The sequence below is a fragment of the Neodiprion virginianus genome, chromosome 3, assembly GCF_021901495.1.
Source record: "Neodiprion virginianus isolate iyNeoVirg1 chromosome 3, iyNeoVirg1.1, whole genome shotgun sequence".
NCBI classification, from domain to species: domain Eukaryota; kingdom Metazoa; phylum Arthropoda; class Insecta; order Hymenoptera; family Diprionidae; genus Neodiprion; species Neodiprion virginianus.
Window position 1 is genome coordinate 16,692,157 of NC_060879.1, and position 15,622 is coordinate 16,707,778.

The 15,622-nt window shown below is 36.3% G+C and overlaps 2 protein-coding genes across 2 annotated transcripts; both read left to right on the forward strand.

Annotated features, from left to right (window-relative positions):
- Positions 1–4,739: 4,739 nt before the first annotated feature.
- LOC124300732 (glutamyl-tRNA(Gln) amidotransferase subunit C, mitochondrial) lies at positions 4,740–5,521 on the forward strand. The gene has a single exon (XM_046755069.1). The coding sequence runs from the start codon at positions 5,114–5,116 to the stop codon at positions 5,519–5,521; it is 408 nt and encodes a 135-aa protein (XP_046611025.1). The 5' UTR covers positions 4,740–5,113.
- Positions 5,522–5,554: 33 nt separating this feature from the next.
- LOC124300725 (DNA polymerase subunit gamma-2, mitochondrial) lies at positions 5,555–15,383 on the forward strand. The gene is made up of 2 exons (XM_046755057.1): positions 5,555–6,100; positions 14,674–15,383. The coding sequence occupies exons 1-2, from the start codon at positions 5,555–5,557 to the stop codon at positions 15,082–15,084; spliced, it is 957 nt and encodes a 318-aa protein (XP_046611013.1). The 3' UTR covers positions 15,085–15,383.
- Positions 15,384–15,622: the final 239 nt, after the last annotated feature.

Consider the following 15,622-nt stretch of genomic DNA (forward strand, 5'->3'; position numbering starts at 1 on the left):
CCGCATCGACATGTTCTTATTCCGGATAAAATTTCGAATCAGCCGCCTGACTGCATAACCTGCGGAGCATACGCTGCGGTTTTATCCCGTTTTTTCGATAATTAGGCAGGAGCAAATGTTTAAATTCTCAATATCTTCATGAACAATTGAGGAGCAATTAACAGCGATTGTCACTCGGACTGCATCGACACCTTTTTGGTTCGGATACAATTTCGAATTCGCCGCCCATCGACATAACCTACAAATCAGATGCAGCGTTGTTTTTCCAGTTTTAACGGAAGCCATGAGGGAGCAAATTACGAGATTTGCCGAGCAATCACCAGCGATTCAGGAGCAATTATCGGATTATTCATATCTCAATTCCTCCAAGACATATATCAAAATGAATTCGACCATACTTCGCAATTAGCGTTAACTGAAGAATACATGTTGCGCTTTTGTTTTGGATATTGAGAGAAAATAAATAAGTAACCCTTATTCAAGTATTTGGGTGCTTTATTTAGAAATAAGAACAAAAAGGTGCCTTTTCTTATTCGGCAGACATACATATAAATATTAAGTCATGTTTGAGGTTCAATATTTTCATGCAACAGACAATGAATTTGTGTTAAAACAAAAGATTCAGACAGATTCTGTTGATACTTCATTTACTTGACTGACTGAATGAGTTACTTCTTTTTGGCTCTATAAACCTACTGTACTAAAACTTCAGGCGTATTCACATCTTCTTTCTTATCATATAAATCCGTAGGTCTAGTTTTTATGAATTTAGAGTAATTTATCTTAACAATATACAACGCATTTAGCAAACCCTCTTTTCGTTTGTTGCTGATTCATTCGCAAACAATGCAGAAGCAATTTATCAAAATAATAGAATAACAAGAAGCAAGTCAGAGATTATCCTGTTTCGATAGAATAACGAACGTCTTGTCACCCACATTCAATTAAACATGGCGCCATTTTACTGGAAATGTTACCGTCTTACGATACCTGCAACGTTTTTTTTTCGGATGTTCTCGAAAATTATGAGGGAGCAATTGAGAGCAATTAAGGGGCAATTAAACTGTACACGAATTTCCCGGAATTCCACGATTTTCGAAAATTCGCGGAACACCCGGCTGCTGCCGGATATGCATTTTCGTTTTTATCAATGTTCTTGAAAACCGCGTGGGAGCATATAATGAAAAATAGAGATCAATTAAGAGCTAATTGGCAGAATTTTTCGGCATAAAATTTTTTTTTTAATTCGAAGTTCGCAGGCCAACTTCACATAGGTGTAAACTGTAACGAAAAATAACCCAGCGTTATAAGTCTTTATGTATCCTCAGTCAATGTAATGGGTAAGAAAACCATACTTTAATACTGTTTAACAATATTCCGTCTTTTCTGATTTTATCTGGTTAATGCGATTGAACCATAGACTTATAGAGATAGACTGCGGTCCGTATACCGAACTGAAGCCCTTGTGACCTCGGTACGGTACCTGGTGGAAATTTCCAGATGCTAGACACTGGAAGCGATCACATAGCTGCAGTTAGACTCATATCAGTAGTTTGGGTCACCAATTACCGATAACGTATTGAAATACACCGGACAACGGTCATCTATCGCTCTAATCATACGAACCGAGGAAAGAGTAATTGTTAAATGAAAGGTTTAAATTGGCTTACCTTTGGAGAATGATCTGGATATGATGAATTGCAGTGTAGATAGCAGACAGGATTTAACGGAATGTAGTTGTTAGATCTTAAATTAATATGACAAAATGGAGCGGGAAGCTCGCTGGAGTTTAGACAGAGTAACTGCGTAGAAAATGTTTGAATGCAAAAGGCAAAAGGATTTTACCGCGACATTGTACCGAGGACAAGATTACTAATCTAGTGGTAGAAACCAAGAGGACGATCCGATGATCGGCTGTCGTTTTTGTGGGTATCGATCGCTGCGCAAAACGATCCCCCTCTTCGACTCTTTGTCAACTTCTGCGCACCTTCCCCCTTTTTCTAGGAATTAAAACTAGGGTAGGATCTTTGGGTAGGATATCTTCGTCGCATGTTCGTCCGTGATCATAGCTCTTTAGCTATTACTATATTGCGAGCTTTTTATGTATGGTATAACGCCATCTTGGTGCGACGGTGTGGGCGTAGAGTCGTTGCGCCATCAGCTTCCTATCCATGTGGGTTTTGGTGTTGGGGCAGCAAACCCCCTTGGCTACCGTGCTTCCGCCCCCCTTTTCGTAAGCGTTAGGACCGGGGCCGATTTTAGCTGCTATTTCCTAATATGGTGATCACGATGCACGTGCGCTAGAGATGACCCATGTTTCGTGGTGGTGTCATATATTGCGGACATTGGTGCTGTGTGCACTCGAGCACTGGTCGCGCATGCGCGGGACACGCGAGTCGTATATGCCAGTTACGGTCTTACATACAGGTCTGGCAAGGAAGGTAGTGGGGGTGGTTCATTTCACGGCCGGTTATTTATCTCACTTTGTGGCCGCCAGTTCGGCGTTTTGATCGAGGATAATCAACGCGTGCACAATGCAGCGCCAACGTAATAATAATATTATTATTGGCACTTTTGCATCCCTACTATCCCCTACCCCACGTACATCCCTAAATAACAGCGCCGCGACATGGCTATTTCAAACACTAAAAACCACGGACAGCAAGAGAACCACGCCGCTCTGTAGAAAATTGGCTTCGTCGCCAGACCTGTATGTAAGGCCCGTATTCATAGTCAGTTCTTAAATTTAAGCACGGTCTTCAGACCCTGAAGTCCTATCTCAAATCATGGTAAACGAGGACTTAAGACCGTGCTTAAATTTAAGAACTGACTATGAATACGGGCCTAAGACCGTGATGCCAGTATACTACACTGCGAGAGAATGCTGAGCGCGCATGCGCGCGATTAGACGAGGATAAAAGAATGGGCCCCATAAGCAGGTTTCTCTTTTTATCCCGCTATCGCATTCACCAATGGGCTACCTCCGAGCTCGCGCGGTCTATTCTTATATGTCTATGGATATGACACTCGTTTCAATTGAATTTTGGTCGGGTTCTAACCACTGAATTAGAGACATACTGGAACGCTTAAGCCAACACTCCATGTATGCGTTGAGCTCCGGCAAACGCATGCGGAAGGCGACTCCATGCACGCGGCAGACTTTAGCGCCACGCCACGTACGGAAATCGAAGATGCGTCGTAAAAATGTATACAAACGATAGCTATGTTACGTGCCAGCCGGTATCCACGGCAGCGCCCTCTCTGCGCTCTACCTGACCAGCGTGCAGTTACCATAAGAGAGCCCTACGTGCTCTTACCGATAGTCGTAGATTAATACCAACGCACTTAGTTACCATCACAACGTCCAAATTCTTATATCAACAGTTCTCACACGCTAGATTAACCGTTATTTCATCAGTCAAATTCATAACATACATGTTATACATATATTTTTTCCCATTCAACCGTAATAACCCAAAATAATAAACCTGCAACAGTTAAGATAACCAAAAAGACAAAACACCGGAAACGTGGGAAGAGAAATCACGGATAGCTCACAGAGAAAGAAACCCCTATTCCCAGAATTCAGGATAGCGCCCTTATTTTAACGAAAACAAGACCAGTCAGCGCTTCGCCGCTTGCTTCTCTTAACCAACCACCTCGCGCCAATCCACCACCGAGATCCCACGCACGAACCAGAAACCTTACCCCCAATTTTTTAATCATCCTCAACCAATCATCCGAGACCCGCGAGAAACCGCGACTCCTTTTGAACTCCTCCTACTTTCCCTCTAAGTCAACCTTCCCAAAAACAGAATAATGAGAAGAACTTCAGACATCATAGAGAACAGATCAGAACTCTACCGAAATCCTAGAATAAAATCATTATAAGTCATTCAGAACCTTCGAGACTTGTTAACAGTTTGTCACTGCGATAGTGATTAACACCAATCTGTACCACGATTGTAAACCTACCATCGAGAACTAGAAGGAGACCGTTAATAAATGTGTAATTAACCCAAGTGTTGTCATAAATAATTATTTCAATCACGCATAGTGATGGTTGGCACGAGCCCTACCTAACAAACTCTCAGAATTGTAGGCGAGTTGAACGAGAAGATCTGAGGAGCTGATCAGCGGAATCCCGAGATTTACATACACCAACTACGTAAGTCAGGAGACAATTTAAATCACGCGGCGAATCAGAGTCGACTCGAAACGTTCCTCTCGGAACGTAACAGCTACTCAACCTAAAAGAAAGGAATACTCTGTCCATAATTCCGGGCGGTTTCTCACGTAATGAATTACAAGTTCATTCACGTCATCACAATTATATTCCATAGTGGAATCTTTTGTTGATGTTATTGATGGTTTTTTTTCATAATCTGTTTTGTACGACACAACCTACGTCGCGTTGACTATTATTTGAGCCATGATTTGAGCTTTGCCAGATTCCGAATGGCCCCGAAGGTTCTCGACTTTAGCCGAATGACGTGCGGTACTGCGGAAAAATTAAAATATTTTGATCTCAACGCAGTGCGGTGCGGCATGCCGGAGGTTGCCGCTGCCGGACTTGCGCCGGGCTCTTGATTGGTCACCGCAGCATTTGCCGGAGCTCAACGTATACATGGAGTCTCAGCTTTAAGCTAAGTACCTTACTCTCGTGACAGGGGGTCGCAGAGAGAGACAGCTCAACAGGGGATATTTGTCCTTTTCTGTACAGTCCCAACCAGAATGTTATCCTTGTAAACAAAACGCATGACCTGGCTATCAGCGGCATTAATGCATATGGCATGTGAATGTCACAATATTTCAAGCGGTGTACAATGTATTCAGTCATTCGCACTATTGTAAACTATTAGCCATCGTTCCTGTACACCTAAAACCACGGACTTACCCAACACTATCCTCACGCATTTCACGCGTGCAAGTATGCATTTTGATTACGAGGACAACTTTCTGGTTGGGACTGTACAGAAAAAGACAAGGATCCTCTGTTGAGCGATCTCTCTCTGCGAGCGAATATACTACCCCAACAGCGAGAGTAAGCGGTTCAGTATATCTCTATTTCAGTGGTTCTAACGCACGTCATTGCTACATTTTCAAAGCACTAATGATCAGATTTGGACGTGTTACTTACAATGGATGGAATAGATTCCACCTGCGGCAGTTTACAACTAAATCATCACACGATACCGACAACTTCACTTTGGTTGTAGACAATAAGTCCATCGAACAACTGGAAAGGTTATCTTTGGTAAACTTCGGCAGCGCGGAAGGTATCGCCAGACTAGAATCCGCAATTACTTTTGCTAAGCAACTGTGGTTGGTAGAACTCAACGCCGACATCCAGCCAATGTATACCGTGCTCGAAAATCAAAAACTTAAACTTAGAGACGATCAAGTTTTCGATGGTGGTTACACCAAAAAGGTGTTGAAGAACGCCGCTTTAACAGAGGAAGATTACTTTATAGCTCCACCGGGCAACGTTCCCGTTAATCTCACTACCAACAAATACTAGCTACTGTAAATTCTATATGCAAACTGAAGCAGCATGATGAAAGCCAATAAAATATTGTCTCTGCTAGGCACAGACTTTCTGACCGTTTCGGAAACAGAATTTATTTATGGCCCTTCTGGACGATTCCTTCTACGAAATGTCGAAGACGTTTGGTGGAAATATTGTGTTGTATCAGAAAAATACAACGTTTATCCAACTCAGATTTCTCAAGTCTCGAGAACCCTACGATATCTCAGGGACTCGAGATGTGACGGACTACCGTTCGGTCTAGCATCAATAGAAACAACTGAAAATGACCAAAGACAAAGCAAAATGCTTGACCTTCCGCTGCCTCCTTTATGCACAAGAATGAGTGTAATGACGTTCGGTGAGAAAACTTCGGCCAAAGATTTATTCTACAGGAAACAGAGAGAGCGCAAGGCTTGGTGGCGCAAGTTCAGCAATAATCCATCCCGATTTGTAACGACAAATTCTGAAAAAAATGAAAATCGTGAAGTTATGAGTATTCAAGCTCATTTGCCATCTCAAGATTTAAGTGTTGAAGTTGTATCATTTGGCAAAGTGGAATGTTATTTGCAGGTACGATGTAAATTCTTAAATCTTAACTATAATATCTGAATCTAATATATTTATTGCTATGAAGATGAAGTTAGTAACGTTACTGTAACGATGCATGTTTATGAAAAATCATTACTTCGCACGTTTTCGAATGTCTGAAATTTAGTCGACTATGATAAACAAGATATACTCATATTTTATGAAGCCAACTCCTTGCAAGTCATTCTAAAATGGTGCAATAATGATTTTTTCCCCGATGTTTTGTTACGTTAACGTTACTAACATCAGCCTCATTTATTCCTTTCTTTATACGTATATTCTTGATGTACAAATGATTTTTTAATATAAGGTATATTTGCTAGTATTGCAGTTATCCTAGTGCAAATATTTTTCTGAAAATTTCACATTTTGCGGAGTTTTTCAGAGAACTTTACATATTTTATTTTTAAAGTCAATTCCTGTTACATAAAATTGTAAAACTTTACTGCATTTTTTTACACTTTGTAAAATTTCACTCCAAGTCCTCGCAAGTGTTTAACTTAAAATCTATTCCTTTTTTATTTAGTAGTATAATATCTCAGAAAAGCTCTGCAGATTCTTGTACAGTTTGCGTGATTCGTACAAACATTCTTGCAAATTCATCACTGTCGTGCAAGCTGTATCAACACTAAAAAATGTCTAACCTAATTGCATAGTCTCGTGTTCAACATGCACTTTTAACTCAAAGTGAACTGAAAATGGCCTTTTGATTGCTCGAGCGAATTGATTTAGTCGATATCCAATTGCTTCGGGAAAGTACACCAGTTCTTGGAAACCAAAATAATTATGTAAAAAAATTCAGTCAAACTAGGAGAAATTTGGCAGAGAATGCGGAGTATTTCAGTCATGGATAATCCCTCGGTATTTAAATATTGTAAAAGTATCTACAGAGTCAGTTGTGTAAAAAGTTACTATGGGTTTCAGAAAATTCTGGAGAAATGCAGATGATTCTATTTAGAATGAGTCCTTCAGTATCTGTTTAGCGTCAATAATTTTTCGAGACTTTCAGCTGATTATGTCATAAAATTACAATGTTGCATAGAAAATAAGGTAAAACATTGGTACGGAATTTATATAAATTAGCAGAGAATCGCATTTTTGCTGTATGAATTTGTTTCAGCAAAGTTCAGAGTGTTTGAAGACTTTTTGGAAAAATTTGAAGAATTTCAGAATTATTCTGAAAAATGTGTATCTAGAAGTGAAAACCGTGGTGTAATTAATTCTTTTTTTTTTTAATTTATTTACCATTTCAAACCTACATCAAGGTTTATATCTGCTATACAGAGAGGTAGATTACAATGTAGTTATGTTTTCTTTTGACAATCTTTTTATCCAAATTATTTTTTTATACTTTTAGAATACAATTTTTAAGAAACCTAATCATACTTTTACAGGTTTGTACATTGGGTTCTGTAATTATAGCTTCTACAGATATAGGAAGTTGTAGCTTTAGTTTAACAATTCGTTAATAAAATCAGTGCGTTGTTGGTCGTGAAGCGAGCATCGCCAAAAAATGTGATTGATGTTTCAATTTTCTTTACCATGTTTGCATAAACGAGATGCAACTACTTTTATACTAGCGAGTGATTCAGCTAAGTTATAGTAATTAGTGTAATAGCATTCTCTTTGAATATTTTGTAGAAATCTGTGTGCGGTATTTTAATTATGTTGCAAGAAGCTTCGTTCGTGGCAAATTTGGCAAGTGAGTCGGCATTTTCATTTCCTACCAAACCTATATGGGATAGTAACCAGGAAAACTTGAGAATGTAGCTAGAATATATGTTTATAACTTCATTATACTTTCTTTCAATATCATACTAGGATGGGAGCCCATCGTCGGAAAGTTTACGTCATCAAACAACCGGTTAATACATACTCTATTTGAAAAGATAATTACTAAATGATATTAAACAGTCGGTCTACCTAAGCATATCCTAGTGGGACATCCTTAATGAAGGTAATTTACCTGGTATAAACAGGTATGTGACCTACATTACAAAACATGCAGCGGAAATTTATACAGAATACACAGAAATATGAGTTATTTGAAACTACCTTGATCTGTCTTACTTCACCCTGGTGATTACCCACCTCAGCTAACCAGCCTAAAGGGGTGCATTTTTAGTATCTCACCTACCTCATCAAACATCCAGTTTTTTTTAAATTTTATTTCGAAGTTCTAACCATATACTATACAAATATCTTGGTCTGCCTAAGTAAACACTGGCGCACATGTGAGACAGACCAGATTTATAGGACTATTTGCCTTATCAAGAATTTCAATTGAAACACTGTTCATCATGCAATATTAATACGTAATATAAGTGCAATATTACCATGCAATTCGAGTAATGAAAGAACATCGTTTTTTGTGTGAAATTTATTGGTTACAATAATAACAGTTTAGCGTGAAATAATAATAGATATGGGGACATATTCAACAAGTATTGCAATATTAAAATTAATATTATGTATTATTAGATATGCAATGTGTACAAAACAATGGAAAACGTAAACATATAGTATTATGCAATTATGATTTGAAATTATTTTTTCACACTTATTTGGTAGTATTGGAATCGTAAATGTCTACCGCCGATTGTGAATCTTCATCTTCGCCTAGTTCTCCTTGACTGCATTCCTTATCATCTATAATTACATCATCAATATGTAATGGCGTTCGCTCTCCTTTACACCACAATGGTGTAAGTTCATTATGTTTTAAAAATACACCATGATCTTCTGCAGAAAGATAAATGCATCGCCGATTGGTAGCATTTTACCACATCGTATTGACAAACATAGTTCGTAAAATTTTTTGTTCCAAAAATCGCCAGTAAGGGAGGATGAGACTTGAATTAAATTTTTTTTAATTGTTCATAAAATTGTGGTCCTTAGTTGTCAAAGCCTAAAATTGCTGGAACATTTCTAGACGAGCAGCATTCACACTGATACAGTATTTTGCGTTATATAACTGCACTGTATATTGTTTAATTACTTCAATTTTTTCAGCGTCGAAAATATCATGAGCAGAAGTTAGAGTTAATCACGAATAGAAATATTTCAGCGATTTTATGCTTTGACAATTAAAGCCGACAATTTTATAAACAATTTTAAAAAATTTAATTCAAGTCTCATCCTCCCCTTGCTGGCGATCTTTGGATGAAAAAATTTTACGAACCATTTTTGTCAATACAATGTGGCAAAATGCTACTAATCCGCGATGCATTTATCTTTCTCCAGAAAATCGTGGTTTGTGTTTACAAGATAATAAACTTACACCATTGTGGTATAAAGGAGAACCAACGCCATTACATATTAATAATGTAATTATACATGATAAGTAATGGCTTGAAGGTGAATTATACAAAGATGAAGATTCATGATCTGCGGTAGACATTTACGATTCCGATACTAACAAATAACTATGAAAAATTAGTTTCAAATCATAATTACGTAATACTCTATGTTTACTCTATTTTTACTCTTCCATTGTTTTGTACACATTACATAATTTATAATACTGTAATTTTAATTTTAATATTGCAATACTTGTTTAACATTTTCTCGTATCCATTATTATTTCACGCTAATCTGTTATTATTGTAACCAATAAATTTCACACAAAACATGATGTTCTTTCATTACTTGAATTGCATGATAATATTGCACTTATATTACATATTAATATTGTATGATGAACAATGTTTCAATTGAAATTCTGGATAAGGCAAATAATCCTATAAATCTTTACTGCCACGCATGTGCGCCAGTTTTTATTTAGGCAGACCAACATATTCGTATAGTATATGGTTAGAAATTTAAATTTAAATTAAAAAAGCCAGATGTTCGATGACGTAGGTGAGATACTGAAATGTACACCTTTAGGGTAGTTAGCTGAGCACTTCCACCAGGGTGAAGCAAGACAGATCAAGGTAGTTTCAAATAACTCATATTTCTGTATAAATTTCAGATACACGTTTCGTATCGTAGGTCACGTACCTGTTTATGTTAGGTAAATTATCTTGATTAAGGATGTCTTGCTAGGATATGCTTAGGCAGACCGACGGTTCAATATTCTTTAGTATGTTTCCGTTTTAATAAAGTAAAAATTAATCGGATGTTTAGTGACGTAAGCTTTCTGAAGGTGGGCTCCTGTACTACATGTTAAGTAGTTTGATGATTTGCTAAGTTTTGAATTTTTTAAGGTTTGAAGAGCACTCAGAAAATCAGAGAAAAGGAATACGTTACAATTGTTTTGTTGGAGAGCAATATCCATGGTATTATTCAGAGCGATACATTCAGCAGTGTAGACCGATGCATTAGTGTTGCTACTTTTAGTTACACCTGTATGAAAATTTGCGAGTGAACAAGCAAATCCGACGAATTTGTTTTCTTTGTGTTTGCTGCCATCAGTGTATATTGCTAATGCATTACTGTTGTGTAAGAATTAGTCGCGTACAGAGTACGGATTTGTACTGTTCTTAAGTGTTTTCCTAATTCTGTTTCTATAGGTAGAGAGGTTATTACAGTTTCATTATCGTGTTCATATATAATGTAGTTGTTTTGTGTTTTGATAACTAACTCATTTTGTCAGGTCGTTAAGGTTTGCAATGCATTCTAGTAAAATACGTTTTCTTTTGCACTTCATTGGGCAGGTTTGATACGCTATGTTAGCGTACATCGAAGAGTTTCTGTGAGCAAGCACATTTGTTACGTAACAATTGCCTAGAAGCTTTGTTCGTTCAATTAGTAACATTTTCATATGTCTCACCAGATTTTTGAAAAAATTTGCAAATTTTTCACAATAGATTTATTTTCTTCATTTTGCTAATTAAAAACAAATACAAATGGTATAATAATACCGAAAAATCTGAAACAATGAAATTGGAAACAGTAAAAAGGACTATCCACTCCGGCTCTAAGCTTAAAAATTTTGATTGCTGACACACGATGTTTCGGATTTTCAAATTGTCTTGATTAATACCATGGGTTCGAAAAATTGTAGAAAATGAAAACCACGTCTGAAAATCTACAAAAAAAATGAGTGCCTTCCGACGTGAGAACAATCATATAAAAAATCGCGGGCCAAATCCGAGAGGTCGAGGAACTTTTTTTTTCGAATGCCAAGATCTACAACATATCAAAAATCGAAACGAATTCACTGAAACCCAGTTCTCGTAAGATTATTGTGGGGTTCTTTGTCTAGATCATACTCAAAAGATGAAAAAAGGCCATGCAATGTAGAGCCAAATTTTACTAGGTACTTTTAACTTGTCTGCAAAAAGTTTTCCTTGTGAAAGTGACATGACATCTGGCAGTGGTTCAAAGATAATGTTTTATATTTTCGCGTACATATTCGTAATCTTGTTGACAGTCATTTTTAGAAATTCATATTTTTCTTCAAAATTCTACAGAAAACAATTTTTTCGTTTTCGAGTTGTAAATTTCCTTGATACTTCCAAAAATTCACAGTCTCTATTCGAAGCTATAGATTTCCATGGAAATTCGAACAATTCTATAAATTCACGAAATTTTACTTTCAATATATGATGGCTGGTGGACTTTTAATTTTGGTTTTAGAAGATTGTTTTTAAGAGAATTCATGGATTTAAAAAAAAAAAAATTCACTTCATTTCTTTATTTGTAATATTTCATGGTTATACATAAATAAACAATCCACACAGAAACAACTATTTTCAATGACCTGCACTTTATTGTAATTTGGTGTAGAAATTAGTTTCACCAGGGTATCCCAATACATATTTATGTACACATGGTATTATTATGGAATAAAGTATGATGCGAATGTTAATATTTGACGAATAAGTATTTGTTTCTTAGATATGCAGGTCAGTGAAAAAATTTCAATTTGTTTACGTTTCGGTTAATATTTGATGTGATGACTAATTAATTTCCAGGAAAATTCGTAGGTATAGTAATTTCCACCAGGGATATATTTTCTGCGAGTTTAAAAAAATCCGCGGTGTATTTGCATGGGTAGCGCCATATCATTTTTATTGCAAGATTGTGAAATGTATACTTTTTGCATAGTAGCTTTTGTCTTTCGAAACTTTGTGATATTCTATTCCATGATTTTGTAGCAGCCGCAGAGGACTCTTGCAATCTCGTAGGAAATACTACGATTTCTATAGCGAGTTGTATAAATTTATGAAATTGGACAAATTTTTCTGAGCGAAAAATTCTGAGTTGCTTGACTAACACGACTGGTAGTAATTGTTCTTAGAAAGCTGCAATTCATGTACTTTTTTCTCAAAGACTTTTATTTTTTACGCAATTTTATGAATTTGCATTCTATAATTTTTCAACTTGAAGACTGTCTTAGATTTTTCAGTTCTATTAAAGTGAGTATAATTATTCTCAGAATCCTACGAATTATTTATGAAGGAAAATTTTGTTTTGTAGTAGTAGCGAGGGATAGTTATGTTTCGTAGAAAATTTTAACGATTGCAGTTTTTGCTCAAAACATTGTATTTTATTTTATGAAATGTAAGGGTTTATAGGAAATTTTATGAAATTCTGATTCACGATTTTCACATTTCTCTAAAAATTTATGCAATATTGTAGAGAAATTTTACAGAGTTAAACAGAGTTTAATCTTTAAACGGTGGGACTAGTCGACATATCCACCAGCAGTCAATTCGGAGACTCTACATAAGAAATTCATTGTATTTATTTATAAATTTCACGTCTAATAAAAAGTCGATTTTAACTTACATTTCCTCGCCATCGAAAGGTTAACAGAAACATTTTTACCCGGGAAATTTTTAATTACACTTAAAAATTCCTGTAAGAGTGTTTAATCTTCAAGCACTCCTGCAATTGGCAAAAACACCGAGCATGTAGCACATACTTTTGTTAAGGGTATTCGTTCACGATTTCTGTTGTCGATTATAGAAAGCAATTACACAAGTACTGCCTGATGAAAGAACATCACAGTTTAAGTAAAACAGTGAAATATGCACTTTTTCAGATATATGCTTCTGAAAGTGAGCAGTATTTCCTACAGCAGTATTTGATAGTATGTGTTATTTGTATGCACCTATATCCTAAAAACTGGTACAGGCTTCATGCTGCTACACTGGTAGATGAAGGTGAAGTTGGCGGCCAAATGTGTTAAACTTCTTTTCAACTTAATAACACCTTATGGCTTAATGCTTGTGATTCTATAAAAGTGTTGAATTTTTAGAAAATTTACTAATATCTTCAATTTTTGGATTTCGTCACCCTTTTTCGACCTATAGTAGTACGTGTGAGGCCACTTACTCTGGTTGCTGAGCTCTGGTTTGGCGGTATCACTGGCTGCACTGAACCCATTTTTCAGCAATTAGTTCGTTGTGTTTTTATAGCGACTAGAGCAATACATGTATTATCAAAATCCTGCAAACGTTGACTTGCAGGCCTTGAAACACATTATTTCTTCTTCAGATTCAATTTCAATTAGTATTTTTCATTTTAACTCCAAGTTTGAAAATTGACTGATTGTAACTGAAAGAAACTATGTAGAGATAATAGCCAAGAGTTGCATCAGTTGAGTTTGTTTAATGCGTCGTCTTGAAATTTTGAGGTTTGCTCTCTTGAGAAACTACGCAGTCTTACACGGAATTTGATATATCTTACTGGCTTGTTCGTCATGAGATTGAAGTGAGTAAGATTAACGAAACGAGATATTGAGAAAAAAATCAATTTTTGCAAGTTTAGTAGTTGACCAAGGTTTTAAAATGTGAGTATTCCTTGCTTCATTACAGTTTACTGGATTTCGAACAATTCTGTAAAGTTATGGAATAATAATTTCGCTAAATATACACTGTTACACTAATGTTACAAACTTCAATCTCATTATTTATTACAAACACACGATGAGGTTGAAGTTCCTAACATTGATGTATCAAAACGTTTTTTGTTTCTACAAAATAATTCTGAAGTTGCAAAATACAGATTAGTTTTCAGAGTTTCGTAATGTAGCATGTTACATGAGATGTGAAACTTTTACATTTTTTATCATAGGCTGCAGAGAAATGTTTCATCTTTTTATCATATTCTGTATACAGGGTATTCTATCTCAAATTATATTTTATGCTCTATCACATAAAGCATGCAGGCATAGGAAGTGTTGACCATGAATAATTTTTAATTTGTTTACTTAGCCACATATAAACAGAATAATCAATTTAAGGTACCACCTTGGATTTATTTGCTCCAACATTGATATTCCGCTTTACTGTTAATTTTTTATATTCTACAAATAATTCAACTAAGCAACTAAGTTTTTTTTTACTGAGTCGTTTTTCATGATAAACGAATACCATTTGGTTTTCATTTTACAATCTACATCATGCTAAAAGTTCAAATCATGTTATCTCAAAGTATGAAGTGGAAGCCACTTGCTGATAAATATAGTGTCGATAATATAGAGTTGCTAATTTACTGAAAAATCCTGAGAATAGACTGCAAACCATATGTCTATTTGACTTTTGATAGAGCTGTGTGATATGTTCTCGTTATTGTTTAACCAATATGTATTTAAATTGCAGAACTGTCAGAGCGGCAGTATCAGTGAGGCGTACATCGTTGAGCACACAACATCTCTAGAGCTTGCTGTTTTAACACTTTTATGTGACGGGTACGCGGAGGATAAGAAATCATTACATCTTCACCCAAAACTTGCTCCATACAAAGCATTAATTATGCCAGACAATACTGGCAATGAAGAGTTACTTCAGCTTGTCGTGTACCTCAATAATCAATTGAAGGCGGAGAGTCTAAACACAATTGTTTCTTCAACTAGCAATGATGTGCATGTTCTTCAAGTTCCATACGTGATCTTAGTAGATAATGACAGTCTTAGAACTGGTATTGTTCAAGTAACAAATCAGTTGACTACTATCAGTGAAAGAGTGCACATAACTGATTTAGTCAAGAACATTGCCGCATGTTGCACTTGAATGATGAGCGATAATGTTTGTAAATGACCAATGTACTTGGAAATAATAATAGAAATAATGATAACGATGATGATGATAATAATAATACCACATAGTTCCAGCTGGGGGTGGTCACACAGGAGGTGGCGGTTTAGTGGGTAGGCCAATCGGGAGTCGCACATGAATGCCAGCCCATACGACTAGCGCGATTGTGTCACTTGGATTCCGTAACTTCACAGATAAAAAAAAAAAAACAAAAAAAAAATCGATATTGATGGTGATAGCAATAATAATGATAATAATAATAATAATAATCACAACTAAAATCCCCTATATCCGATAGGGTATGACACCAGGAAGTTTTCTATACACTCGTGCAGGGCAAAGGAGGAGATGGATCAGTGACTATCATTATGTGTTTGCAGCCGTCAGAAATACCCGCATGTATACAAGGGACAAAAAAAACTATAGAATATTCTGCCCAATAGCTGGACTGAATTGAAAACTCAACTTGTCGATCCCATGTCAGAATGGCGTATTTCACACAGCAACCATTAAA

What these genes read in the sequence shown, in the direction of transcription:
- LOC124300725 (XM_046755057.1), top strand. Translation starts at nt 5,555, where the DNA reads ATGATGAAAGCCAATAAAATATTGTCTCTGCTAGGCACAGACTTTCTG. An exon ending in AAGTGGAATGTTATTTGCAG is followed by an intron (nt 6,101 to 14,673) that starts GTACGATGTAAA and finishes TTTAAATTGCAG; the next exon opens with AACTGTCAGAGCGGCAGTAT.
- LOC124300732 (XM_046755069.1), top strand. Translation starts at nt 5,114, where the DNA reads ATGATCAGATTTGGACGTGTTACTTACAATGGATGGAATAGATTCCAC.